The sequence below is a fragment of the Epinephelus moara genome, chromosome 13 (genome assembly GCF_006386435.1).
Source record: "Epinephelus moara isolate mb chromosome 13, YSFRI_EMoa_1.0, whole genome shotgun sequence".
Classification (NCBI taxonomy): Eukaryota; Metazoa; Chordata; class Actinopteri; order Perciformes; family Serranidae; genus Epinephelus; species Epinephelus moara.
This window is the reverse complement of record NC_065518.1, coordinates 21,997,285-22,024,490: the sequence shown is the minus strand read 5'-3', so window position 1 is coordinate 22,024,490 and position 27,206 is coordinate 21,997,285. Positions and strand designations below refer to the sequence as shown.

General features: G+C 39.4%; 1 protein-coding gene across 2 annotated transcripts; it reads right to left on the bottom strand.

Moving 5' to 3' along the window:
* Window positions 1–4,894: 4,894 nt before the first annotated feature.
* On the bottom strand, window positions 4,895–27,025 carry nlrc3 (NLR family, CARD domain containing 3). Of its 2 annotated transcripts, XM_050059958.1 has the most exons (19): window positions 26,828–27,025; window positions 25,024–25,181; window positions 16,979–17,242; window positions 14,906–16,652; window positions 14,133–14,219; window positions 13,838–13,921; window positions 13,560–13,643; window positions 13,372–13,455; window positions 13,183–13,266; window positions 12,828–12,911; window positions 12,573–12,656; window positions 10,475–10,558; window positions 9,871–9,954; window positions 8,069–8,152; window positions 7,723–7,806; window positions 7,462–7,545; window positions 6,246–6,329; window positions 5,278–5,361; window positions 4,895–5,143 (listed from the first exon to the last, which is right to left on the bottom strand). In XM_050059958.1, exons 2-19 carry the CDS (start codon window positions 25,145–25,147, stop codon window positions 5,053–5,055), a joined length of 3,405 nt encoding a protein of 1,134 aa, XP_049915915.1. In that variant the 5' UTR covers window positions 25,148–25,181; window positions 26,828–27,025; the 3' UTR covers window positions 4,895–5,052. The 2 variants fall into 2 exon arrangements, with proteins under 2 accessions (XP_049915915.1, XP_049915916.1); XM_050059959.1 differs by lacking the exons at window positions 25,024–25,181; window positions 26,828–27,025 and adding an exon at window positions 20,002–20,115.
* Between the last annotated feature and the right edge of the window lie 181 nt (window positions 27,026–27,206).

The following is a 27,206-nucleotide window of genomic DNA, read 5'->3' as shown; positions in this document are numbered from 1 at the left end:
AACCTAGCATGAGACTCTGCTCTTGTTTTACTGTTGTATTGTTTTTATTGTTTGTCTTATGTTTTTATTTTTGTACAGCACTTTGTTTCAGCTGTGGTTGTTTTTAAAGTGCTCTATAAATAAAGTTGAGTTGAGTTGAGATGTCTTGGTCAAAAACAACCTTTTCCTGGCTCTATCTCAGCTGGAAATGCAGCAGTGTCTCAGTAAAACACTACTTCATTTTGTGGCATTATACCCAGAGGAAATGCAGTTATGTCTTGGTCAAAAACAACCTTTTCCTGGCTCTATCTCTGTCTTGGTCAAAAACAACCTTTTCCTGGCTCTATCTCAGCTGGAAATGCAGCAATGTCTCAGTAAAAAACAACCACGTTTCGTAGCATTATCCCCGCAGAAAACACAGGGATGTCTTGGGTAAACACAAGTGCTTTTGCACTGTGCCAGCACAAGAACAGCATGGTAACATGGCACTATCCCATTAGGAAATTCAGCAATGTCTAAAAACAATCACTTTTCATGGCACTATCCCGGTAGGAAACGCTGCAGTGTTTCAGTAAAAACAACCACTGTTTGTAGCACTATCATGGCAGGAAACACCAAGATGTCTCAGTAAAAGACAACTGCTATTGGTTGCCCTATGCCGGCAGAAATATAACCGCTTTTCCTGGGCACTAGCTCAGTAGTAAATGCAGCGATGTCCCAGTCAACCAATTTTCGTGGCACTATCCCATCAGGGAATGCAGCGATGGGCCGCTATAAAGCAACCGCTTTTTGTGGCACTATCTATGGTGGAAAAACAGCGACAAGTTGCTAAAAATACCCATGTTTGGTGGCTAAAAAGCTGCTGTCAGTGGTCTGCACAACCACCATCCCCTCTGCCTCCAGATGACAAAGTCAGTCCATCTATGTCACTTTAGAAATGCTGAAATGTTACCTATGACACATGAATGGACTGCACTTGTAAAGTGCCTTTCAACCACTCAAAGTGCTTTTTACACTACATGTTACACTCACCCATTGACACATTCACATACATGGTGCCACCTGCTGTCTGGCAACCATTCACACACACTCTCACTCCTGCTAAAATAGCCAGGATTTTGAACCGCCAGTCTTCCAATTAGTGGATGACCCGCTCTACCTCTGAGCCATGGCCGCCCCTAATATACAAGTGTAATATATTCATGGTTTGCAGAAACATACAATGCCAACATTTTCTTCTGCCAACTGGGCTGTATTTTTCATTTACTAGACAGTTGGCTTTAGAGAGCAGGATAGATCTGATTGATTGCTATTTTTTCGTTTTCGTCATGCTCACACTGTGCCCAGATGGCCCACATCGACTTTGAAGACAAAAATACTGTATTTAGACTTGGTCTTTGCAGTTATGGCCTTCTTAAAAGTTCCTACAGCTGCTAATACTTTGCACTGATAGCAAAGTAATTTTCACCCCCACTTAACCGCTTTGAGCTGTCACTCCACTCCAGACCATTGTCGGACCAAGCACTACCTTTGAAGTTCTGCATAAAAGAGCAATCTTCTCTGACACTTTTTGCACTCTCATGCACTATGGACATTAGTCAAAGTAATGAAATTGCCCTTTCTTTCATCCCTGTGTGATATTGTGCACAAGTTCTAATATTAGCTTGTGTTCTGCAAGCTTTGCTCCTTGTGTCCTGTGTGCGGTCTTTCAGTTTCTTTTCCTTGTCTTTGATATAGCGCCCCCTTTTGTGTAATAACTATCCAGTCATTGAGCTTGAATACACTCTACAAGTATTGTATGCATCCAAAGATGGATATACAGCGAGGAAAGAGTGAGAATGCAAAACACAAACTAACTCTTTGTCTTGAATGCTGGCGAAATCTTCCAGCTGATTACTACTGGGAGCAAAACGGTCCTCTTGGGTAAGGTTGACAAAAAGGCGGAAATGTGAAAACAGGTTTATAACGTAAAACGGTGTGCATGGTTTGTAAATCTCAGTCAATATAAAAATGTGTGCACATACACAAGCGTTATTCCCACACCCACCACAGCCGGGAATGAATGTACATGTTCCCAAATCTTCTGTCTACATATGAATACCTCTGCCTGTCCCATCAGGATTTTGCTGTGCCAACAAAAATGAAAAAGTTGAAAATGGTGTTTACATGATTTTTGTGCATGCACATTGCAACATCTAGCCTCTGAATCCTAGCTTAGACTCAAGAGGCCATTTAAGGACAGACGGGTGTGCAAGTGCATGTGTGTGTGTCCTGTTTCATTTGTATGGATGATGGAAAGTCAGGCCCATCCACAGCCTGTATGATCTGTACAAAAGCAGTGCAGCCAAGGCAGCTAAACAAATGTGTTACATTTCACTAATCCGAGTGGAGACAAAGCCAAACATGAGAAAGTCTTTATTTAATTGTAGTGAGAGGAAAGCATCTGGTTGTCCCATTTGATAGACGTGTTGAATATTGATTAGGAAGCCTGCCACAGTCTCAATTTGTGCTCAGCTCACCAGAAGTTTCCGTACACCAGAGGACTCTCTGCGTCTGTTTGCATTTCAGCAGCTTCATACTGACAATAATTCAAAAATATAATCAGTATATAATCAACTAAACACAGGCTTTAAAACAGTCTGTGATTGCAGATGGGATGAGAGAGAAAATGAATATCTAGCAGTGATGAGTCCAATTGTCTCTGGCTCACTGCAGTTTGGGACATTTGATCCCTTAACTTTTCATGTATCATCAGGTCAGAATATTTATTTGCTCAATACTTTGTTTTATGACCAAAAGCAATGCAAACAAATGACATTCCCATCAGCATTAGCCTCAGCTGCTTAGAATCAGGATATCGTCATTGTGAGCATGTTAGCATGCTGACGTTAGCATTTAGCTCAAGTACAGCCTCACAGAGGCGCTAGCATGGCTGTAGACTGTTTCCTGCAAAGACAAATCAGAGTTTGCACGCACATCTAAACCAACGAGGGAAGGTGCTGAGAAGGTATTAAAATAAATACATAAATGGCTTGTACACTGCAGGGCACGAGAGCAGTTGTGCCTGAACGTCACCACCCAGGTGTGATGAATAAGTGAACATTGGAGCCCTGCATAATGCAAAGGACTGATTAATTTATTTGAATGTTTTCTGTAAAGACCCACGAGTAGCCTAAATACTTAACAAAATTCACAGTGTATATAAATATTGCTGTGTGTATAAATGAGCAGACATGGCAAACAGTTGTTCCTAAGGGAAAATGGAAAAACTAGACCTTTAGGGCAAATGAGTTACATTGTTTGCTCCTGTGTTGCGGAGAAACATTGCAGCAGTGAAGTCTCAGCTGACAGCTCTAAACCATCCTGCACATTAAAAAGTGGTTGTGTATTAAAATCATTGCCAAGAAGCAAATTGTTACCAAGTAATCAGGCAGTGAAATAAACTGTGTGAGAGTGGGCATTTGCAACATTTGGCTGTATTTGACTATTTTTGCTACCAAACAGAGGTGTACAGTTTCTCTTGTTTCTAAAGTAAAAGATGAAGCCATCTTTTTCACAGTGAACCAAAGACTATGATGTGTGGAATAAGTTAAATGTCTACAGTCTGGGGAGGCTGCCTGTCCAACTAAAAATGTGGTGTCTACTAGTTTTCTGAACAGTGACCACAGTTGAGACCTATAACAGGTCGCAAGTGTCATATGATTGCAATCTGATCAGATCCGTTGGCAGGTCTCTGCAGGTTGTTCATTAGTCTTGGCTCAAAGCTAAAAGTGACTTGGCCTTTGCAGTCAGAGCCCTTCAGCTTCTGAAACTCCCTGCTGAAGCTGTACAGTCAGTGGCATGTAATAAATCACTTCTCAAAGTTTTTTTTTTTTTTTGTTATCTATGTGAGCACACCATTTTATTTTCCGGTCTTATCTGTTTTATTGATATTGTTTTTTTCTTTCTTATATTATTGTTGTGAATTTTATTCCATTTTATTTTTGTATCTGAGTTGATCTATTATTATTATTATGTCTGTGTGTATGTGGTTACTAATTTTAAAGAGGCTTATTTGTGGGGTAAGGAGTAGGCTATGATATTATATATCGTATTGATGTTAAAGTGACAGTAAATATATCTTATGTGACAGCAATATAATTTAAACAGTAATGTATTAAATAAGTGCTGTAGTAATAAAGTATTTTATCTGACTTTATTACCTTCAATCCCGATTCTACCATGTAAAGCGCTTTGTAACTTTGTTTTAAAAATTGCTGCATAAATAAAGTTTTGTGTTATTATTAGCATTTTTATTTTTTTGATGCTTGCTGCCACACCAAACCAGTTGCATCTTGAACAGCTGCTTCGTAAGCCCCTTAAATCTTTGAACCCTGAGCTCAGTAAAAAATGTCACAAAGGCTTTTGTGAATATGATTCGGCAAGGATAGACTGGCTGATCTTCTTTATTGGCTTCCTATTCTGCTTGAATCTCTCAAGTGTGACCCAACATTATGATAGGATGTATGTTTGTATTTATAACACACAAGCACAAAGAGTAGAATCCATTTTGAGTCAGTTGTGTTGTTGAACAGATTGTAACAGCAGCACTGTATAGAAGTGATGGAGGAAGTGCAAACTCTTTGAGCAATGAGTCATATTAGTATTTCTGGCATAAAACTGGTGTTAGGCAGATATAATAAATCAAACAACAGATGCAATTTACCCAGAGATTATAAATGAGTATTTCACCATTAATAATGTGATGTTAGCAGAGCAGGCTGACAGATATCTGACCATGTTATTTCTACACACCATATTTATTTGTGCAAACAGAGCAAATGTACAGAATGACATCTTCATTAGGACATATCAGAGGAATGTGGCTCCAGTCTGTAATTATGGATGCTGTGCCACTTTAAAGTTCACCCACCTCTTTTTTTCATCCATTATGGCAACTCTTACTTTAATAATGTCATAATAAATATGTGAATATCTATGTTACAGTGAAAGATTTACAGAGCAATATTCAGTGCCAACATATAGCTAGAGTTTAATTTAACAACATAATGTACACCATCATCTGATAACACGTCAGATATCCACCACGCAGCCTGGAGCGTTGGCTCTGATGGCGTCAGATATGACCTTTGCTCCTGATTCTCCAATCCCATTTCCCTGCAGGCTGAAGAACAAGTGTTTTAATGGGCAGTATGACAGCATATAGTTGTCCCTGAAGTAGTATATGATTTTGGTAGTATATGAACTGTATGTAGAAGAATATACTGTATGGGGGGAGGCGTAGAAAAGAAAACTCACTTGATGTATGTCAGCTGGTGGTTTCCCTTCAAGGCCGTTGCAATGAATATGGCTCCATCCATACCCAGAGAGTTCTCCTGGAGACTGATGATGCACAGAGAGAGATATATTTCTTTAATCAAATGTCCAGTGATTCAAATATAGAGCTTTTATTTTCAGTGCTGGTTTTGGCAGGAAGTCCAGTACATTTAAATGCCTATGAGCTACTTTACAGCTACCTGGACGAAGAGTTCACCTTTTTATGTTAGGAGTCACTCATTTGTGTGATGGGTTGGTAAAGTGATACCAAAGCCCCTATTCCACTGTACGGAAAACCCACTCAGACCTGCTAACGTTTGGCTTTTTACTGTGATGAGAGAGGTTACAAGTGGCATTCACACCAGGGTTAAATGACTCTGCGGAAGTCATGGGTATTTATCACATCCAGCTCTGATTGGCATTGATGGAAAGGTGGGTGAATGTGCTAATTTTAGCCCCATTTAGATGCAATGACATGCCACCACAAAATACCATCTGTCTCAATCCAAGCAGTGCTCACACATTGTTCCAAATTAGTCCTCACCAAGTTTGAAAAAGAGAGAGACTGAATCGGGTGAATGACGTTGAATGTGTCATTGTCCATGTTGTGTGTAGAGGACGTCACAATAAATCAAAAAACATTATATTTGGCCGCAAGCAAAACCATATAAACAGTATTTTTTTTCTAGATCTGGGACCAAAAAGGACTGAATGCTGATATCGTTTGACTGGAAATGTTTTGATGCTACTTAGTACTGGATTATTTTGGTCAAAAGATATTGGGTACTGATACCCAGCCCCAAGATCCACTGGTGTAGACTATGTTCTCCAAGGTAAGGTAGGTAAAATAGACTGTGTGACAATGGCAGTGACTTTTCTTATGCTGTCTAAATGGGCAAATACTGACAATTTGGTTCATATGGATCACAGTAAGCTCCAGCAGGACTTACTTCAACGACTTGAGGCTTCTGTTGCTTTTCAGTGCATTAGCCAGAGCCTTCGCTCCCTCCATCCCCACCGCGTTCCCACGTAGACTGAAACAGTGGAAAACGTGCAATCACTTAGTAAAAAATACAATAGTTGTTGTAAATAAGTGACAGAGCGTGTTGTTACACTGGCAGCATCAACAATGAAAGATTCATACAAGAGGTTGTACAGTAAACACAAGAATGCATGAATGCAGTCTTGGGATCCCTCCCCAGACGACTTCACACCATCCACCCCTGGTCCCACCTGGCCCTAGCGACTCATCACACTGTTTCAAAAATCATATAAAAATCAAATATAACAATAAAACAGTTCTGAAAATTGATTTGCAGCATTGCCAACAGAGGTCTAATACACCCAGAGATGATAAAGTAATAGTTACCATGGTATAAACCAAATCTCAGACAATTGACAAATTTATGTTGACTAAAAATGTATACTGTCACATTATCTAACGCTGAATGTGATATATTAATTTAGACTGGCATAAAATCACAGCAAATGTAGACACATAACTGCAAGGAAAATCATAGCAAAAAAACAGAATGTATAGGATTAAAAACATTGGTTGGTTCTGGTTAATCGATTGACAGTCAATCAAACATTTACTGAGCATCAATTGATCCTCAATGAGATTAAAGCCAGACTAACCAGAAAAGGGCATAAGTCTCATTTTGTGACACACATTTATTCACAAAACAAATTTAATGAGCAAATGTGACAGTGCTCACAGAATAGGGAAGCCAATACTTGTTGAAGTGATGTTTGTCTCAAGCAAACACTTGTGCCAGGTTAGACAAGGTAAATCGGGTGCTGGCATTGTCTTAAGCTTAAATAGACAAACAAATTAACATCGACAGCAGAGAGCAAACACAAGTTATTGAATCTATGAAGCAGACAAATGAAAGAGTAAATGTTTTTCAGGTAAAGAAACAGAAGGAGAGCAGCTTTAAAAAGGCTCTCAGTGCCTCTACCAGCCCTGCTTGGTCCTATTCAAGCCAAATAATGGTCTGCTATATCTGCGATTCATTATCAGTCAAAGTGGAAACAAAAAATAGCTACTCCCAAGGAGCAAGATGGAGCTCTGCTGATTTTAAATTACATCTTTGTTACACAGTATGTGGCTGAATGCCAAATAACAAAGGAACAGTTTGACTCAAGAAAAGAACGTGGACTCACTCTAATGTTTGCAAGGTTTGGTTGGTCAGTAGAGCCTCCGCTATTGCAAGGGCGCCACTTGTGCTCACAGAGACTCCCTGGAGACTACAGAGACAGCATGTAAAATAGTGAACACATGGGAAAATAATAGAGGAAGCTATTGCACATCTAGAAAGATTTTGGTCGATCATAACTTATGTAAATGTATGTGTTTAAAAACTGACTTATTTCATTCATTTGAACTTAAAGATCACAATCACTGTGCACAATTGTAATGCCAACCATAATGTGTGCAGAGATGCGTTGCTTTTCAGGGCTTTGGCAAGAAAAATGACGCCTTCATTTCCAATAGCATTCTCCTGTAGGCTGCAAAAAAGACAGAGACACAAACATAGACACAATGACAACAGTGTATGTTACAACGCTGTGACTGAAATTCCACCTAACTGTTTAGCTGCTGGATGAGACCACGATCAGTCAATGAAATGCTGTCGCTAATCATTTTCTCTCTGTGATGTCAATAAAGGGGAAATAAATGTAATTACTCTAAAAGTGTGTGGAAAAGAGGTGGGTGGCAGTGATGGGGTAATGAGGCTGACAGTGCCAGAGGTTTAACTATTGGTCTTACTCCAAGAGCTGCATTGTGGTGTTGGAGAGGAGGGCATGGGCCAGAGCTTTAGTGGCAGAGGACTTGATGAAATTCCACTGGAGACTGTAAAAAGAGAAAGAAAGGCACATAAGGTCAACTATGAGGGAAATGCTGCATGTCATTTTTTAATATGTCGTAAACAAAAACGATAGCTGCAAGAAAACAGTAGCAAAAAAAGTACTGTATCCTGTAATTGAGAATTACTTTTTAAAACTTGGGGGCAGCACAACAAGCTGTAAACAACAAAACACTGACATATTATCACCTTATAGATTTGATAAGGGAAACGTGGTAGCAAAGAGTGGCTTGTTTACATACTAAGCAGCAAATCACATTAATTTGAAATTACATGTAAGAGTAAGCACAACATTAGCATCGACTGTACAGAAATAATGAACGTAGCCACTGTGATGTCACCAATTGGTTTGTGGACTCCTGTTTTGAAGGCCTGGATTTGAAATTTTGGCCATTGCCATCTTGGATTTTTGGAGCCAGAAGTGACCATATGTGGATAAGAGGGTGGAGCTATGGATGTGTGTTTGGCTCAATTTTTAGCCCCGGACATTGCTGCTTGTGTAGGAGGCACACTGTGGGGTTTACAGGTTGTTTACTGAAGACAGCTGCCAAAGTTAATTTGAATGATAGTCAGTATAGAAATATTAATTACACTAGCTTTAACAGGACTAATGCATTGCAATTAAAAAGCTATCACCTAATGTTACAAACACCAATTAGCCACAACATCAAAACCACGGACTGATGAAGGGAATATCGATCATCCTGTTGCAATGCAATGTTCTGCTGGGAAACCTTGCGTCCTGGCATTCATGTAGATGCCACCTGACACGATTGACCCACCAAAACATGCTTGCAGACCAAGTACAACACCTAATTGCAACAGCAGTCCCTGATAGCTTCCCCAGCAGGACAATAATCCATGTCACACCACAAAAACTGCTTAGGAATCGTCTGAGGAACAAGAAAAAGAGCTCAAGGCATTGACCTGGCATTTAAATTCCCCAGATCCCAATCCAGTTGAGCATTTCTGGGACATGTTCATACCCCACTGCGCAACCCACAGGAGTCAAAGGATCAGGCACACCCCTAGAGGTCCTGTGTCTATGTCTTGATAGGTCAGAGCCAAGTGCAATTCAAGGAGGCCCTACTATGGATAAGGGGTACCTCTGGGGTACGATGAATGCTTGATCAGATTGGGATCTTAGGAATTTGGAGATTGGGTCGATGCCTTAAGCTCTGTGTCACATTCCCTAGACCTGAGCAGTCTTTGCAGTGTGGCATTGTGCATTGTCTTACGGGGGGAGGGGGGGGGGGGGACTGCCACCTGGGAGTGCCATTGCCATGAAGGGTTGTTCATGGTCTGCAGCGTTGTTTGGTGCATTGTACGTGTCAAGTGGCATCCACACGTATCCATGACCCAAGGTTGCCCAGCACAACATTGCATTGTAAAAACATGATAAACGGTATTCACTTCACCTGTCAGTGGTTTTAATGCTCTGGCTGATCTGTGTATTCTGGTATTGTATTTTCTTTCAAATGTTTCTGAAAAAATCTAATTTTATGTTGTGAGTGCATAACATGTTTGCAGTCTTGAATAAAGGTTATTCTGATGCTAGTGGCCTTTTTATTCTATTGTTGTACCATCATTGTTGGTGCTCAGGAACATTTTTAAAAGGAGTGAAGCAGGTGATACTTGAACTACCAGCAGCCTCGGGTGTATGTTCATGCGCGTGGTGACATTTGTATTTAAAAGCCTCACTTACTGTAGAGAGGTGAGGCCTTGATTAAACTTGATTGCGCCAGCTATAGCTTGAACCCCTTCATCATGCAACAGGTTGGCTGTGAGACTGAGACACACACACACACACACACACACACACACACACACACACACACACACACTAGATATAGTTTAAAGAGTTAAACAATGCTCACTGAAATTCACTGACAAGTGGGTAAAGACATTCATAGAAGTAAGTAAGTAAGTAAATGTATTTATATAGCACTTCTCACAGAGAGGACTCACAAAGTGCTTCACAAGATAAAATACAAAAAATGCAATAACAGAAACAATGCAAAATACACAAAAACAAATAAAAAGTAAAGTGCAGCGAAATACAGAGATGAAAGGAATAGAAATGATCATAAAATCCAGAGTCGATCATTGCCTTCAAGTTAAATTGTGATTATCATCATACCTGTTCAAATGGCCTTGGGGTTCATTCTATAGTCTCTTTGGAAATGCAATTTTCCATCATACAATAGTGCAAAGTGACATAGGGGGAGGTTACATTTCCTGAACAGTTGGATATTTCTAAGCCTCTGCTGGGCATTAAACTGCACATTGCTATTAATGAAGTGACTCACTCAAGGTCCTGTAGAGAATTGTTCTCATGGAGGGCATGGGCCATGTTTTTTGCTCCTTCCACCCCGATGGAGTTCTCCCTCAAACTGACAGACAGAAAAATACAGGGGAAAATTGGATTAGAAATTACGCTTTCAATTACACGCTTATTCACTTTTTTAAGAGTAAAATGAAAAGTTGTTTTTTTTTAATACTTTTTATTGTCATCACATTTTATTCACACATTGTACATATTTTTGCAATCTACTCATTCTTTACAATGAAAAGATTGTTATGACTAACACATTGTTTGTGGTATATATGAAGCTACAGCCAGCAGCTAAGCAGGGTAGCTTAGCTTAGCTTAGCATAAAGACTGAAAACAAGGGGAAACAACTAACCTGGGTCTGGCTCTGTCCAACAGTAACAAAATCACCCTACCAGAACCTCTGAAGCTAAGCTAATATGCTACTGGCTGTAGCCATATTGGTGTTTGTCAGGCACGTGTGTGGATTTCGCATGACATTACTGAGGCACCATTTTGAAGGAATAGCTACAGTGAGCGGAACTGAAAACATCAAGAGTAAATTTGGAAGAAGTTGGAAGAAGCAAAATGATCTAATCCTACCCCCTTTTCATACTGTAAGATGAATCAAGCATCCTCCAGTTAATTACGCTACATGCTTCAATATAAAAGCAAACACAAAGAAAATACTTCAAAAATGGCAACTAGACCCATAATGCACTTTGGTTTGGCAAGATTTACAGAATCTGTCAAAGACCAAAAATCTCTCTGATGTCTATAATAACACAAAAAACAACAAACATACAGGCTAAGAGTGGTAACTGGTAGCCTACTGGCACTGGTATATCAGTGTGTGTATCACAAACACAGCAAAAGACACGAGTTACAGAAGCTAGTGGAACAGTGGCTTGCTTGGACGTGACGTCAAGACTTAGACTCTGTTTACTGAGCAGATATGAAAGTGGTATTAATAATTTCCTTTAAGGGTGTTTTCACATTAGGTACAATCTATTCATACAGTGCCAGAACGGCGGTCCCCCTCTCTTTTCCCCTGCTGCGCAGCTTTTACATAAGTAATGTTGTTCTGTACCTGGGTACACTTGTGCCATCATCTACGTGACCTGTTTTTGTGCTAGAGTGAAGGAAAGGGCACTGCAAACGGACACTTTAGTAGGGACCAGTAGAGCAGCGAGCTGAGAAAGGAGCTCCTGCTGTCTAGCACAAAGCTCTCAAAGTTACTGCTGTAGCTTCGACTGAGTGTCAAAGATGGCAGCAAGGCCAGTGGTGCCTCTCAAAGTCAAGGATGCCTCTTTGGCAGGACGGGTCCTTCCAAGTCGGATCCTACAGAGGCTATGCAATACTTCTTTCTAGCATATGGTGAACACAAATTTGAACAGGCTAGTGAGTGCTCAGCCATCCATCATTGAAGAGGTCCTGCCTTCAATTCCAGCAAATCGTGCACAAAGACTGTGGGTACTTCATGTCTGCTGAGGATACACACATGCGTCTTTGAAAATTCTCTGAGGAAAGGACTCGGTTATCGGTAGATTTTGAAGGAGGCTTAACATTGGAACAGTCCTGTAGCGGGATTTGATGACGTAGCCCCCTTGAAATTCAGCAATTTAAGGATCTTTCCTTGACTTTGAGAAGCACCACGGATCTGGGTCCGAGACTGTTTGATAACCGATTGAAAACTCCTTGTAGTGGTGTTATAGTAGCAGTATACTTGCGTGTTTTGGTACAGTTGGTCTTCACACTTGATGCGTATTGTACCAGAGTACACATAAACGATACTTGGGACCACCTTTTAAAGTGGACTTGAGTCCAGGTACGGCACAGAATGCTCCCTATAATGAAACGAATTTGACTTTGGGGTCAAGTGTAGCCAGATCTGAGCCCAGGTGCATGATGTGAAAGCCTCCTAACTCTGAGTAAGAAAGATACTTACATATATCCAAACTGTAAAACTGCCACATTGAAGAGTTGGCTGTGATCATAGATCCGTCTAAAAATGTCTAATAAGGTTGACTCAAGTCATAAAAACATGAGACGGCACAATTCATGAACTGATCAGAGGTATCTTAGCTAATACTCACTTTAAGGAGACAAGTCCACGGTTCAGCCTGAGTGCTTTAGTTAAAGCTGTCATTCCCCTGTTGCTGATTGAGTTACTCTGCAGTCTGCCAAAAGAGACATCAAACGCACCTGTAGTAAATTACTCTGCAAGTCACATTTGCACAGCATGCAAACCAAATTTTAGCAACCCAGAGTTAAAATGCATTAGCAGTAGACTTCTAAACAGAGGGTGATGAATTATAACGACAATGCACTACTGTGCAGAAGGTACTGACTGGAGCGAGAGCAGCGTGTGGTTGACTGTCAAAGCCTCTGCCAGAGCAACTGTTCCTTTGTCCCCGAGCTGGTTACTACAAAGTCTGCAGGCAAAAAACAAAAATAAAAGAAAAAAAATCATTAACTTTGACGCTCTGTAAAACAAGGGGTATTATACTGTATGTGCTATCTTAACATAAAGACTTTTGTATGAACAAATTAAGTGGCAAGTTGATCTATTATTGAGTATGAAGGACACAGAAAAGGACAATAGCCTGTAATATTTAATCCACTGGGATAAATGTAATAAATGTTTGCATAATTAAGTGTATGCTTTTATCAAGATCAGTTCACTAAATGAAAATATCACTTTACATCAGCTTTGTGAGGGTGCGGTTCATCTTCAGTGCCTCTGCAATCCTTTTGGCTCCTCCCGCTCCAATCGTATTCTTCCGTATGCTAAATCATTACATACATGAAAGAAGAATGTTCTCAACATTGTGAGCATGAACACACACACTTACACTATACATAGAACATATAATAAACACAGGTAAGTCTCACTTCAGAGACACCAGCTTGCGGTTGCAGTGCAGCACTTCTGCAAGGGCCTGGGCACCTTCCTCCTCAATCGCATTGTTCTGGAAGCTGAGAAGTGGTGGAAATTGAGCAATTACACCAACTGTGTTCCACCACAGTGATATTTTGCAGGATAAAAATAGGTGTATAAGCTAAAATCCATTGCAACTCACTTGATAGATACCAGGACTTGGTTCATTTTCAGAGCTTCTGCCAAGAACTTTGTCCCTTTAGAGCCGATGTTGTTGTTCCGGAGACTATAAATAGGTGGATAGATGATCAACATATAATGATAAAACACAGCAGGGACTTGGAGATAAGTACAAATATTTTTAAAGCTGCAGCACATGAGACAGAATTGTTGTGTAAGGGTATGGATTCAAAAGGTTATGGCTGTTTACTTAACACAGTTGTAATCAGTCATAGGTCAAACACAACAAACAAATCTCACTTGAGAGACGTTAGTGTCCGGTTCACCAGGAGGGCTCGACTCAATGCTTTGGCACCTTTGTTGCTGATGGCGTTCTCTGCCAAACTGAGGAGGTAGACAAAAGAGGTCACATACAGTACATATGCTACAAAATATTAATGATAATCACCAGACAAATCTTAAAACCACATGATAATCAAGAGTTGTCATTTATATGAGCAATCAGCAAATGAGCAAGTGAAAAAGTTCACATGCCATAAGATCACTGCAAAATGTTCATCATATGATGCTTGCTAAAATGTAGGTGCGATCTCACCTTATCTTTTGGATATGGCAGTCTTTGGCGCTCAGGAGGCTTCCCAGCAACTCCATGACATCATCTTTGAAGTGATTATTCTCTAATCTGTAGAGAAGATAAGTTACAAGTTTCACCCTCCAATCTTTTTCCTGAGTTTTATGGCCCTGACACACCAAGCTGACTATCGCCTGTTGGTTAATGTCGGCCCATCGAGTGAGCATCTGTCACCCTAATTTTTGCGGTTTGTCCCGTACCGTTGGCACTAGCCAGCTGTTTTTCGGCATGTTCAGCATGTTGAACTAACGTCGGACCCATTGGAGGCCATTGGTGAATGAAATCAATCTGACTGACAGCTCAGCTCAGAGGGCTTGAGATCGAAATAGGTAATACTATTTTTATAGCCATTGAGCTCTTCAGCAGAAACGGTTTGTAATTGTATTATTGTTCACTATTGCACAATTAATGTAGTGGCTACTCAGGTTGTGTTGAAAATGTGACTAACTAGTATCTTAAATCCACCTGTCTTCCGGGCTCCCTCTTTTAATAACAAATACAGACTTCTGCTGCCTGTTACTATGGAAAGTTATTTCCTCTCATGCAGACACAGAACATACGTGCTAGCTGACTGTTAGCTGTAGTCTTTGTGGTGCGTTCAAATTAGACTTTTTTGGCCGAGACACTGGCAATGGAGGCGACGCAAGAGTCGGTCTTTGTCACCCCTAGTTCTTTGTTGTCAGTTTGGTGTGTTGGGCCTTTTAGTTTACTGGAAGATGTTGCTTTGCAGAGCTGACCTGAGATAGCTGCAGTACAGCAGCTGTGGCAGCAAACATTTCACTGTGGTGTAGTTCAGAGAGCCTGTCAGGTTGGTCTGTTCACTGCACTCTGGAGACACATGCAGCAGGTAGCCCAGCACAACACAGTGAGCCCGTGTTAACTTCCCTCCTAGGCTACCGAGCTGTAAATCTTCCTCTACACTGCGCAACAGCTCTGTGTGTTGCAGCTCCTGTAAACAGTAAGCCAGGTTGACTGCACGCAGGGACACCACTGCGCCTCCGCTGACCAAGAGGCTTTGTAAAAACCCTGCTGCCCACGCCTTCTGGTTGCCGTCGTCTTTCCCGAAGGCCAGAAGCCCAGCGAGTGGAATCTGTGCAAGAGGACACAGCAGGCCTGTCAGGAAGCGCACAAACATATCCAAGTGGCCGTCCTCTGCTTGTTGCGAGTGCTGAAAGGCACTTCTGAAGTGGTTCTGGAAACCGATCTTGGGCCAAGACATGGTGCTCTCTGAGAATAAGTCAAAGATTGCCCGCTTGGAGGAGATATAGTAGAAAGTGGCTGCAAGAAACTCCTGCAGAGTCAAATGAGTGAACCGGTATGTTGTGTGTATGACCGACTCCTCCCGAACAAGAACTCCAGCACCAAGACTGCACTGAGTTAACAGCAGATCTATCCCATAGGCCCTGAGGTCCTGCTCGCTGAAGGTGTACTTGTGTTTGAGGAGGCCATAAAACGCCAGTCGTCCGAGGTTCCCCAGCAGTTTACGGTTGCTGCTGTGGAGCTGCTCCATTTTTACAGGCTCCCTGCCTCTTGGTTCACCTACTTCTGCCTTCATGGAACAAAAGTGAGCGTATAGCTCGGTGCAAGTCCTCGGGAGGCTCTCTTGGGATCCACTCTGCATGATGTACATCAGGGTATCAGCTACTATCCAGCAAATGCATGGTATGTAGCACATCACCATTAAGATCTTATGGGACTCCAAGTGTGCCCATATTTTACTGCCAAAATCTCTCTCAGAGAAGTGGTGGTTCAGGAAGAGCTGGATGTCCTTTGGGCTGAATCCTGGGATCTCAGTCACCCTGTCAACCAATCCTCCAGGGATGAGTGAGGCCACTCCTGGCCTGGAGGTCACCCACACCGCTACATCAGGGAGTAGATTCCCCCGGATGATGTTAGTAATCAGGTCATCGATGGGCACTTCTTTCTTTGGGTCGCTGCATGGAGCTGCATCAGAGAAATTTAAACTGCAGCGGAATTCGTCCAAACCATCAAGTATGAGCAGTGTGCGGCAGGAGCTGCTCAGGACCAGACCTGGGTCTGTTAAATGAGGAAAAGCCATTTTCACCAGCCTCTCAGCAGAGAGTTTCTCAAGTGAGTTCAGCTCACCAAAAGTGAAAGGCAAGACGAAGCTCACGTCTGTGCACATGGCGCCTTGGCTCCACTGTCTGATGAAGTGTCGGACCCAGGTTGTCTTACCGATACCTGCCACCCCGACTGTGAGGGAGACCCTGGGAGGTAAACTGACCCGGGTCAGGGGCTCCAGGAGTTTGGAGAGCCCCAGCTGTCTTAGATGATTTCTTTTCCCTCCTCGGGTCGCCCCCACCTGCATCAAGTCATGTTCCTTTTGCTGGAGGTCAGAAAGTCCATCGACCAGGAGTAAGGTTCTTGATGAGATGTTCAGTTTGGGGCAGCTGACGGAATCTCTGTCTCTGCACTGCTCATATCGCCGCAGCAGCATCTCTTTGTGCTCCTTCACCATGGACTCTGCAGAAAAAGAAAGTGACTCAGGATATTGTTGAAAGTTATCTTTTTAATCGCTTTGAATGAGAAATGGAATAGCACTTAAAAAGTGCTTTTATCCTAAGAGTGTTGCAAAAACGTTTCATAGTGAGTTACATTTACACACCTACATTAACACACTGAATGGCCCATCAGAAGCAGTTTGGGGCTCAAAATTTTGGTCAGTGACCCTTTAACATTCTGTTAGGAAGATTCAGAAAACAAACCACCATCCCAGCTATTACTGGATGATCTTCCCCCTTTAAAAGAATGACCAACACAGACAGAAAATCCAACTTAAAGCTCCTTACCATGGTTGACGATGAGCTGGGCCACCTGAGAGTCTGAGCTCTCGATGAAGCCCCGGAGAGCATCAGACCCTTGAGCGTTCTTGTCGCTGACAATACTTGTGAGCATGTTAACCTGGTCCTGCAGCCGTCCTGCTTCCTTGACCTTGGTCTCCTCAGCTGAACTCAGAACATCCACCTTTCTCAGGTGGGTTAACATGCCCTCCAGGAAGGAGGATGTGGAGAAGCGTTGCAGCTGGTCTTGATGCTTTTGGATCCAGCCAAGATCTGAACCAAAACACAGCACAGGTAAAACTAGATAAATGAGATCATCAATTGATAATTAACAAAGACAATTTCTTATGCTACAACAGCCCATTTTGATGTACTGTAGCAAAACATTGTACAATTTGTACCTATTTGTCACGAATTCATTCACTCTTTCACACTAAAAACTATATGCTGATGGCAAACTATTAAGGAAAAAATGCTGATTATTTATAGTTTTAAAAAAAATACATGTATAAAAAGAAAGAAAGAAAAACAAGAAAAAAGAAAGAAGTACAAAAAAATGTATTCTGCTACAGCTTGAGGTTTCATGCTACTTCCCCTCACATATCTGCAAATAATATTTTGCAGTTCATATATCAGTGAGAAAACAATTTGTTGTCTCATTTTAGCGGTGACATTACTGTTTCCTGTAGAATCAAAGTGCTCGATGCAAAGTGCTGTACAAAGACTAGGACTTGACTGATTTAATGGTTTTTTAATGGTAGTTCTTTTTTTAAATGGCAAAAGAGCCCTCTTGTATGGAAATAGACATATTTTTCACTTTAACTTGGTATTATGAAGTCATTGGGGACTGACACCACCAATGATACCATCAAGATTTAGATTGGTTCTCTATAAGCCTCAATTTTACTATGCAACTTTGTCTGCCACCGGGTACAATCACCTGGTAAAATGAAGGCTCGATTTATGGTTCAAGTGTGTCAACCGTGGTGCGACCAAAAACAGGAAGAGGCTTGTGCCTTTGTTTTCCTTGTTAGCCATCGGTTAACTATCCCCAGTTACCAAAGAGTATCAGTGTAATTTCTTTGCAGTTACTATCTCCAGTAGTAGAAACAGCAGATGATGAAACAATGAAATTAACTGTGGAAAACAAAACACAATGTATCCTGTGTTGTTGTTAGTTGCGAGGCTCTGAGGAACACAGAAAGGTTGCTTGTCTTTGTGACAGTGACACCAACAATTACCACTTGGCAACACGGGAATTATGAGTTGTTGTCTGTTTCAACTTTAAATTTGAACTTTCATTTTATCTTGTGTTGGGTAATCAAGTTGTATAATACTTGTGATTCTAGATAACAGTCCGTTCCTCTTTTTTGTTTCTCTTTTCCACTCTTAATCTTTCCAATGAATATCATATGCATGGTCAGGTTCATTTTAAGGCTTGTTTCGTAAAAAAACGCTCTTGATGTTAATCATTACACAACACACCCAAACAACCACTCCCTCTATTTTCGTCCCACGCAAGCAGCATGACTCTATGGTTGACCATGTCAGTCTGTCAGTCTGTCTGTTGATTGACTGCTTGATAAACCATTTTGGTTCAGACTGAAATATCACAACAACTGTAGGATGGATTACAATTAAAGTTTGTATAGATATTTGTGATCCCAAGGGGAGGAATCTTAAAAAACTATAGTGACTAAGTCAATTTTATTTACATAACCAAATATCACAAACAAGGGGCTTAACAGATTTGGATATGGAAAAAGTCCCCCCAAAAACCTTGTAATGGAGGAAACAAAATGGAATAAACCTCAAGAAGAGCAACAGAGAGGGGTGTCATGTGTACAAATCCCCTGACTTTTGATTAATTAAATTAATAATAATTTTGAGTAAAGTGTCGCCACAACTATTGGATAAACTGTCGTGGAATTTGGTTTAAGGATTAATGTCCCCCAATTGTAATAGTACTATATTGTAATAGTGGTGATCACCATTGATTTTAAATTATAATTTGTCAAATATTTTGGTTTATGATCAAATACCTGCATAACTAATGACATTCCCATCAGCTTCAGCTGTAGCCTTATGTATGTTTAATGCTTATTAGCACACGTTAGCATGCTAACATGTTAAACATAGACAGTGAACATGGTAAATGTTATGCAGTACCTGCTAAACAGTGTGTCTGCATTGTTATTGTGAGCATGTTAGCGCTCTGACATTAGCATTTAGCTCAGTACAGCCTCACACAGCCTCTTGTTTACCTGTTAAATTAGTCTCTAATCACCATACCAAAGCATTAACATGACCAATAGCATTCATTCTTCATTAAGGCACCTTGTGGAGAAGCTAATCCATATGCTTTCTCTTGATCCCAGAACTCTCACAGCACTTGGTATTTGTAATCGATAGAAGAATCCATGATCCTGCCTGTGCTCATAATCACTTCAAACAGAGCTCAGACACTCATCTATGTTAACGTTTATAACCATATAAACACTCCTATAATCTAGAATCTGTGTTTTATAAAATCATTTAGTTGTTCAATGGATAATAATCTAGTTTAAAAGCACTTTTGTTGTTGCATATAATGGCATTTGTACTACCTTAATCTGCATTTCAGCCAGGAGTGAGGTATGACGTTATTCAAGCCAACAGCCAATTAAATATATTAAACCAAACAATGAGAGATAAACATTTTCCTGCAGTCCCCCCCTCCCTATAAAAAAGATCTAAAAAAAGATCAGTTCCAGCTTTCTCTGACTTTTTTGCAGCAATTACCATCATCTGCAACTGTCTCAGTGTTTGAGAACTGATGACAGCGTTATGTAAAGAAAAATGTGACCTCCGCCTTTTCAAACTTCACCAACAATACACATTGACTCATTGCAATTTGCGTCTTCAATAATCCATCCAAAAACAAACAACAACAACAAAACACACAGGCAGCATTTAAACTTCATCTACCCGCTCCACTTATAATCTCACTGAAATCAAAAACAGATTCTTTCATTTTAAAAAGCTGCACAAACCTTAAACGTGAACATCTGTCAGGAACATTTGTTTTGTCTAATGTGACATCAATATCCTTAAAATCCTCCTCAGCAAACACAACTCTCGCTCCTCTCTCAGTGAATTACGACACTCTCTTCGGCATACAGACTAACAAATGCCAGTGTTAGGGTTGGAGCGTGTTTTCAGAATAACATTTCAAGTGAACTGACATTTCCTGGTTCCTAATTCTTGAGAAGTATCAAAGTTATTTCCAACACCTATAAGCTTCCTGAACAGTATCAGGGTTTCCCCCTAGAAAGCTGGTGAGCGGACATGGTGAGCAGTGCGTCACTGTTCGTGATAAGTAGCCTAGTTCCATTTTCAGCAATAGCGTCTACCATCTCAGGTCACTTACAAAATTAAAATCACTCCTGTGCATTGAAGATTTGACTGCAGTCCATGCTTCTATTTTTTCATGTTGGAATCAGTCCATCCGAACTATCTTGCTTGCAGATTGTTCAAAATTCAGCAGCAAGAACCCCCACTGGTACCAGGAAGAGAGACCATATCTCCTCTGTACTGGCCTCTCTTTACTGGTTACCACTGAAGAACAGAATTGATTTTAACCTCTTGCGACCCTGCATCCTCATATGAGAACTTTAAATTGTAGGATTGCTGCACCTTATACATTATTCTGCTTTACTTAGACCTGTTGTCCTCGTTCATGGACACTTTATTACACCATCTAGTGGTAGCAAAAGCACAATACACTAATCCATATCAAAACAAGATGGCAGCCATCTCATTCATGTCCATCTACAGCCAGTTCCAACACAAAAGTGGACAAGGTACAAAACCTGCTCATTTTTAAGGTTGAAACCTGTTTATTTTATAACAATAATAACAAGCTAAGACCCTGTTAACTGGGAGGTACTTGTTTGAGGACATTGGGACTTTATAATTGTATCATTGCTTTGCAGCATTTTAACACAAGTTGATTAGTTGGATGAAGCAGTGAGAATTTATAGTTACAAAACAAACAAATCACAAGGCTTTTAGGTACTTTGCATTATTCCCAATTTTTGTACTGCACAGCCATGTTCATGCATTGAAATGAACAGTTTAGAAAAGTTTTAGACTTGAACAGTGACCCCTAACCCATAGAGTTACAAAACATTTGACAAATGTTGCGCTATTTGCAATTTTTGTTTTTGCACAACAATGTTCAGGCATTGAAATAAACAATTTTATCGTCCCCATATGAGGACATAATTTGCAGTTTTTAATTTTCAAAAACAACTTATTTTAATTAGACAGTGCTTAGTTTTATTATACTTATTAGATTCTTTTAAACTCAGATAGCTAGGAGAAATTAAAAATGCATACCAAACAAAAGCTTGGATCTCAGGAGGCAAAGATTCTTTTACTTGTTTTAAAAGCAACGACTGGTTACATCTCTGAACTGCTCATCCTCTTTTCCACCTCCCAACCCCTCAGATCTGGTGACCAATCATTGTTTTGTTTTCTTAAGACCCATCTCTTTTCTTTAGCCTTGTAATTATCATAATGATGACACGCCTGACCATAACCACACTCTGGTTTCTATTTGCTTGTATCTTGTTTTGTTGTTTGTACAATCATGTTTTTGTGTTATGCTTTCATCAAGATATGTATGCTTTCATTAATTTACTTATATTCTCTTATTCATGACTGTTTTTATTTGAGCAGGTGTCTGTTATATGCTCTATAAATAAACTTAAATAGACTAAAACTAACTGAGTTAAAATCAAATCAAAGCATATACAGTAAATTTCCTTTTATCATGTAGGATGTTCGTGGGAGGGTACTACTGAGGGAAACTTTGAGCACTGTATGACCATGACCAGTTTCTCTGAAAATGAGATAAAAACTCCCACGTTAAACTTGTAAGATCCAGTATGTAGGATTTAGGGGTTTCTACTGGCAGAAAGGGACTATGATATTCATAACTATGTTTTCATGTGTTTATAATGACCTGAAAATTAGAGTTGTTGTGTTTCTGTCACCTTAGAATGAGATAGGGCAGTCAGCATGTTCACGTTTTCATGTCAGCCACTGCAACATCACTGCTGAATGCCATCTAGACCTTTAAAATATATTTCCACCAATTTGGTCTTTGAAAAAGTTGACATCAGTCTCCCGTTTGATTTTTATAATTTTACAGTTGCAACCATCCCTTCCGTTTTTTTTTCTTTTTAAATTCATTATACATGACTGAGCAAACTGACTTTTTATTTTTCCCCAGAAGTTTTACTAACAATATCACCAATTGTCTTCAAATCCCCACCAGGCTCAGTCACCAAAGATCACCACAAAATGATCCTCCTCCTCCTAACAATAAATATAAAGTCATTGTCTTCAATAAGAGAGATAAAATGACTGTTCTGAAACCTCTCTCTCTTATAGTAAAATAATGCACTTCTCAAACCCTTGCTTGGCTGTAATAACTTTTGGAAGGTTTTATTTACAAACTTCAACCACGAAGGATATGAAATTGTCCTTGCATCTGATATAATTAATCACAGCTCCCGTTGTGCTACAGATAAGGCTCTAATCTCACCTCTGTGGCTTAATATTCATAATAAGAACCACAGAATGTGAATATGAATAAATATTATGCAGGCAACATGGATGATAATGTCAAAATAACTCTGTATTAATCAGGACTGTGGACTGATCTTGAATAAAGTAGAAGTGGAGATCATTTTCAGGCTGTATATGAAAGTAAGGCACATGTCTTTTTAACTTAATGTAAATTCCCTTTAATGATGCTAATATATAGACTCATTGACTACTGCTGATTGTCCTCATCTTAGTGTCAGGACCAATTAGCTGTCTTTACCATCATCATCCTCCCATCAACCCTCTAGAGTTAGGACTGATTGCTGTTATAGCTGTGTGGCGTATGTTCTTTTATGTGTGTCACCGGAAAGCAGTTTCTGACACTAACCACTCCAAAGCCAACAGTGCACAAGTATATGAGTATGGAAGCCCATTTCTGCCAAAATAATGACAAATCTAAAAAAAGATGTCTGTAAGTCATAATGAGAAACTTTCTTGAAATAATGACTATGTTAAAACAATTACATGATATCGCAAAATGATGACTTTGTATGACAAAAAATTACAACTTGGTATTGCAAAAAAATTACTTAATGTCACAAAATGACTTAGTATCTATAGTTATTTATATTTATATTTATTTATACTATATTATCTATAGTTATCTATTTACTGCAAAATAATGACTTAATATTGCAAATGAATGACTTAGTTTCGCAAAATAATGACTTAATATTACATCAATAATTACTTAGTATCGCAAAAATAATGACTTAATATTACATCAATAATTACTTAGTTTCGCAAAATAATGACTTAATATTACATCAATAATTACTTAATATTATCCAAATATTGACTATGTATCACAATATAATGACTTCATATTACAAATAATGACTTAGTATCGCAAAATAATGACTTGGTATCACAAAATAATGACTTAATATTACATGAATTATTATGGAAGCGTTTTGCATTCACTTGACAAATAAAAAAAATCTGTTTTATTGAGTAATTTTTTCTTTTTTCTGAGTTTTTTTTAATTTTTCTGTCTTTCATGGTAATTTTTTTTTCCTGTTTTTTGTGGTAATTTTGTTTCTGTTTTTCGTGTTTTTTGTTTTGTTTTTGGGGTAATTTTTTCTGTTTTTCTGAGTATTTTTTTCTGAGTTAAGAGAGCAATAGAACAACAGACGCTTTCATTCCTTTCTTGAGAGCTCGATATAATGGAAGCAAACATGACCCGCTTGTTTAGTTTAATCCAGTTTTACTTTGTTTTGGGTTATGTGTCCAACTGATTCTGGAGAAACACTGCAATGTCCAGCAGATCTGAATGGGCTTTTCGTCTGAACAACCGCAAAGTCTTAAGGTGCCTGCGTAAAGTCGACAAACTAATGATAACACCATCTATATGACTTAAAGACAAGAGTATCTCCCAGTGTCTCAAACCCAAAACAAAGTAAAACTGGATTAAACTAAACAAGCGGGTCATGTTTGCTTCCATTATATCGAGCTCTCAAGAAAGGAATGAAAGCGTCTGTTGTTCTATTGCTCTCTTAACTCAGAAAAAAAATACTCAGAAAAACAGAAAAAATTACCCCGAAAAACAAACAAACAAAAAAAACACGAAAAACAGAAAAAAAATTACCACGAAAAACAGAAAAAAAATACCACAAAAATAAAAAAAAATTACCATGAAAAACAGAAAAAAATTACACCGAAAAACAGAAAAATAAAAAAATTACTCAGAAAAACAGAAAAAATTACTCAATAAAACAGATTTTTTTTTTATTTGTCAAGTGAATGCAATACGCTTCCGTAAATAATGACTTAATATTATCAAAATAATGACTATGTATCACAATATAATGACTTAATATTACAAAATAATGACTTAATATTACGTGAATAATGACTTAATATTATCCAAATAATGACTATATATCACAATATAATGACTTATTATTACAATAATGACTAAATATTATCAAAATAAGGACTTATCTAGTATCTCAAAATAATGACTAAACATTATAATAATGACTAAATATTTTCAAAATAAGGACTTATCTAGTATCTCAAAATAATGACTAAACATTATAGTAATGACTAAATATTTTCAAAATAAGGACTTATCTAGTATCTCAAAATAATGACTAAACATTAAAATAATGACTAAATATTAAAATAATGACTTAATATTGCAAAATAATGAATTAATATCACAAAATAAGTTAGTATCACAAGAACAAAAACTTAGTATTGCAAAATAATGGAAAACATTCACGAGCACTACTCACACTAACATTCACATTCATTAGTATCTCAAAACAATGAGGACTGTTTTCTGAGTTTGCACTGCCCTGTGTTTTTTCCTTTTGGGATGCCTTACAGGACCTTTTTGTTTTTATCACACTGGTGGAATTGGGCTTCCATATAATAGACATGATGACTCTTACCCTCTGTTTCTGCTTGTGAAGAGAGAGAGCACGACGTAGACTGGAGATCCACGTAGCAGTCGTCCTGCCACGTGATGCGCTTGCTTCGGTCCAGGATAGAATCGTAATGTGCCTTCCTCTCCATGAGAATGTTGGATAATTTCTCTTCCCAGACGTCCCTGTTTTTGTTTGTTACACAATACAAAGTACAGCATTATTTACTCAACGTGCAACTACATTAACTCAGCATGATGGGTTGTACTGACAGGAAGTGAAGAAATCAACCAAGGCCTCAGTATCTTCTGGACCTTTCCTCCTTGGTCTAATTAATAATCCAAATGTAAATGTATACTGTGAGGAAGTTCTGCAGTACTGTTTAAGTATGTATGTTGAAAAGCAACATATATACTTCACTATCACAACAAGATGCAACGACCAATTAGTGCTAAAGCTATATTCATTTACAAGATGCAGCAGATGGTCTTAACCTGAGTGATTTGCAATACCGCTCAGCATTGTGGTTAAGCCCATCGATACATTAGACATCACTTTAAAAGTCTATTTTCTCCTGAGCTAAATGTAATGCAGCTTTTTTGGATGTGTAACATCAGGTCAGACTGCCGCTTGATATTTGTAGCACAGGCGATTTAAAGTGCTTTATATCAGAAACTGAGACAACAGATGTTACAAAACAGAGAAACTAAAAGCACAATGGATGCCAGTAACATGGATTCACATGACGTATGCTGGGAATTACCTGACGTCACCAAACCATCTGAGCCAGCAAGAAAAACAAAGTTTAACTGGTGTAACAGGAGAGTGGAGGGGATGTCAATAAAACACAATCTGCCCACACACACTGGTTTCTGATAAGAAGTCTAATTTTCATATCATATTATTTTGCAACCTTTGTTAGAATTACATTAATGACCTCACATGTCATACTTTCACTGTCAGGAAGTCAGCTGTTTAGTTCACACTTCCAAACTCTGAAACAGACTGTGTGCACTTCTTTTCAGCTTTTAAAGAAAAGCAAAACACATCCTACTTGATTTAATCTATCTATTGATCTATTGTAACTGCTTTTAGCTTTTGCAAAGCACATTGTATTGCATCATTGCAAAATGTACTAAATAAAAAAAGCTATATTATTAGTATCTCATATCACAAACTGCAATGAAAGTGTTGCAAACATAAATTCAAACTGTGTTTGAGGTTTTTCACCGAGACATAACGGGAAATGGAGAACGCCTTCCTGTGTGGTTTGTTGCTGGTCACGTCACTTCTCACTTAGAGGAAGCCGATTCAAAAACGCAGATGCACTCCAGACAGCACGCCAGCTTCCGCTGTGCAGCTTAATAGTCAGAACCACTCAATGGCATGCTGTCATTGTACAAATGTGTTGGGAGAGAGTGTTGTGACAACGGTACACTAGAGAGTGCTCAGTACCTCCGGAAATGTTTGCAAAAAAAAAAAACCCCTCAAGAATCGTCAGCAATGAGCAAAAGCTCAAGTAGCAGTGTCATTTGCATGATGAAAGTTCGCCAGCAATACTGAGCAAAGAAAATAAAGCCAGACAGATCAGTTGTAAATTCATTAAAACAAACAATTATGAGGTGCCAGTATGACAGGTGCATATTAGCCTATGGTAAAGGGAGTTAAAGGCTCATGATGGTCTTATTTTATTCCATTTTCACTGGCCTGGACACTCAATGCCATGATGGAGAGGAAACATTTATTGCTAGATTAGGTTTTACAAACCTTCTGTAGCTGTGAAGGTTCAATAAATGGTGTATGAGTAGTACACAAAGCTCAGTTAACTCACCCGAGCTTGTTGAAGTTGTCTGTAGGTATCAAAGCATGTGAAACGATGCCCACACAGATGTTTTACGCAGTAATGCCATGACCCTCACGACGGCAGGCGTAGGTCAAGTGTGAATTAGAGGAATTTTCAAAGGAGTGAAACCTAGTCGAGGACTACAGAGCAAATTAAACGAGTCACGAGCACACACAGCAGCCGAAGTCATCGCAGTCAGTGCTGTCACTGAGACACAGTTACATGCTGCAGCTCCTTCCTGCCAGTCTAATCTTCCTTCCTGTGTTGTGGTTAGCAGGTCGAACAGTGCAAAGACAGAAAAAAAAACGTGGGCTTTGAAGTTGCACGCGAGGCCCTGAAACTTTCACCACGCCTCAGTGTCTTCTTT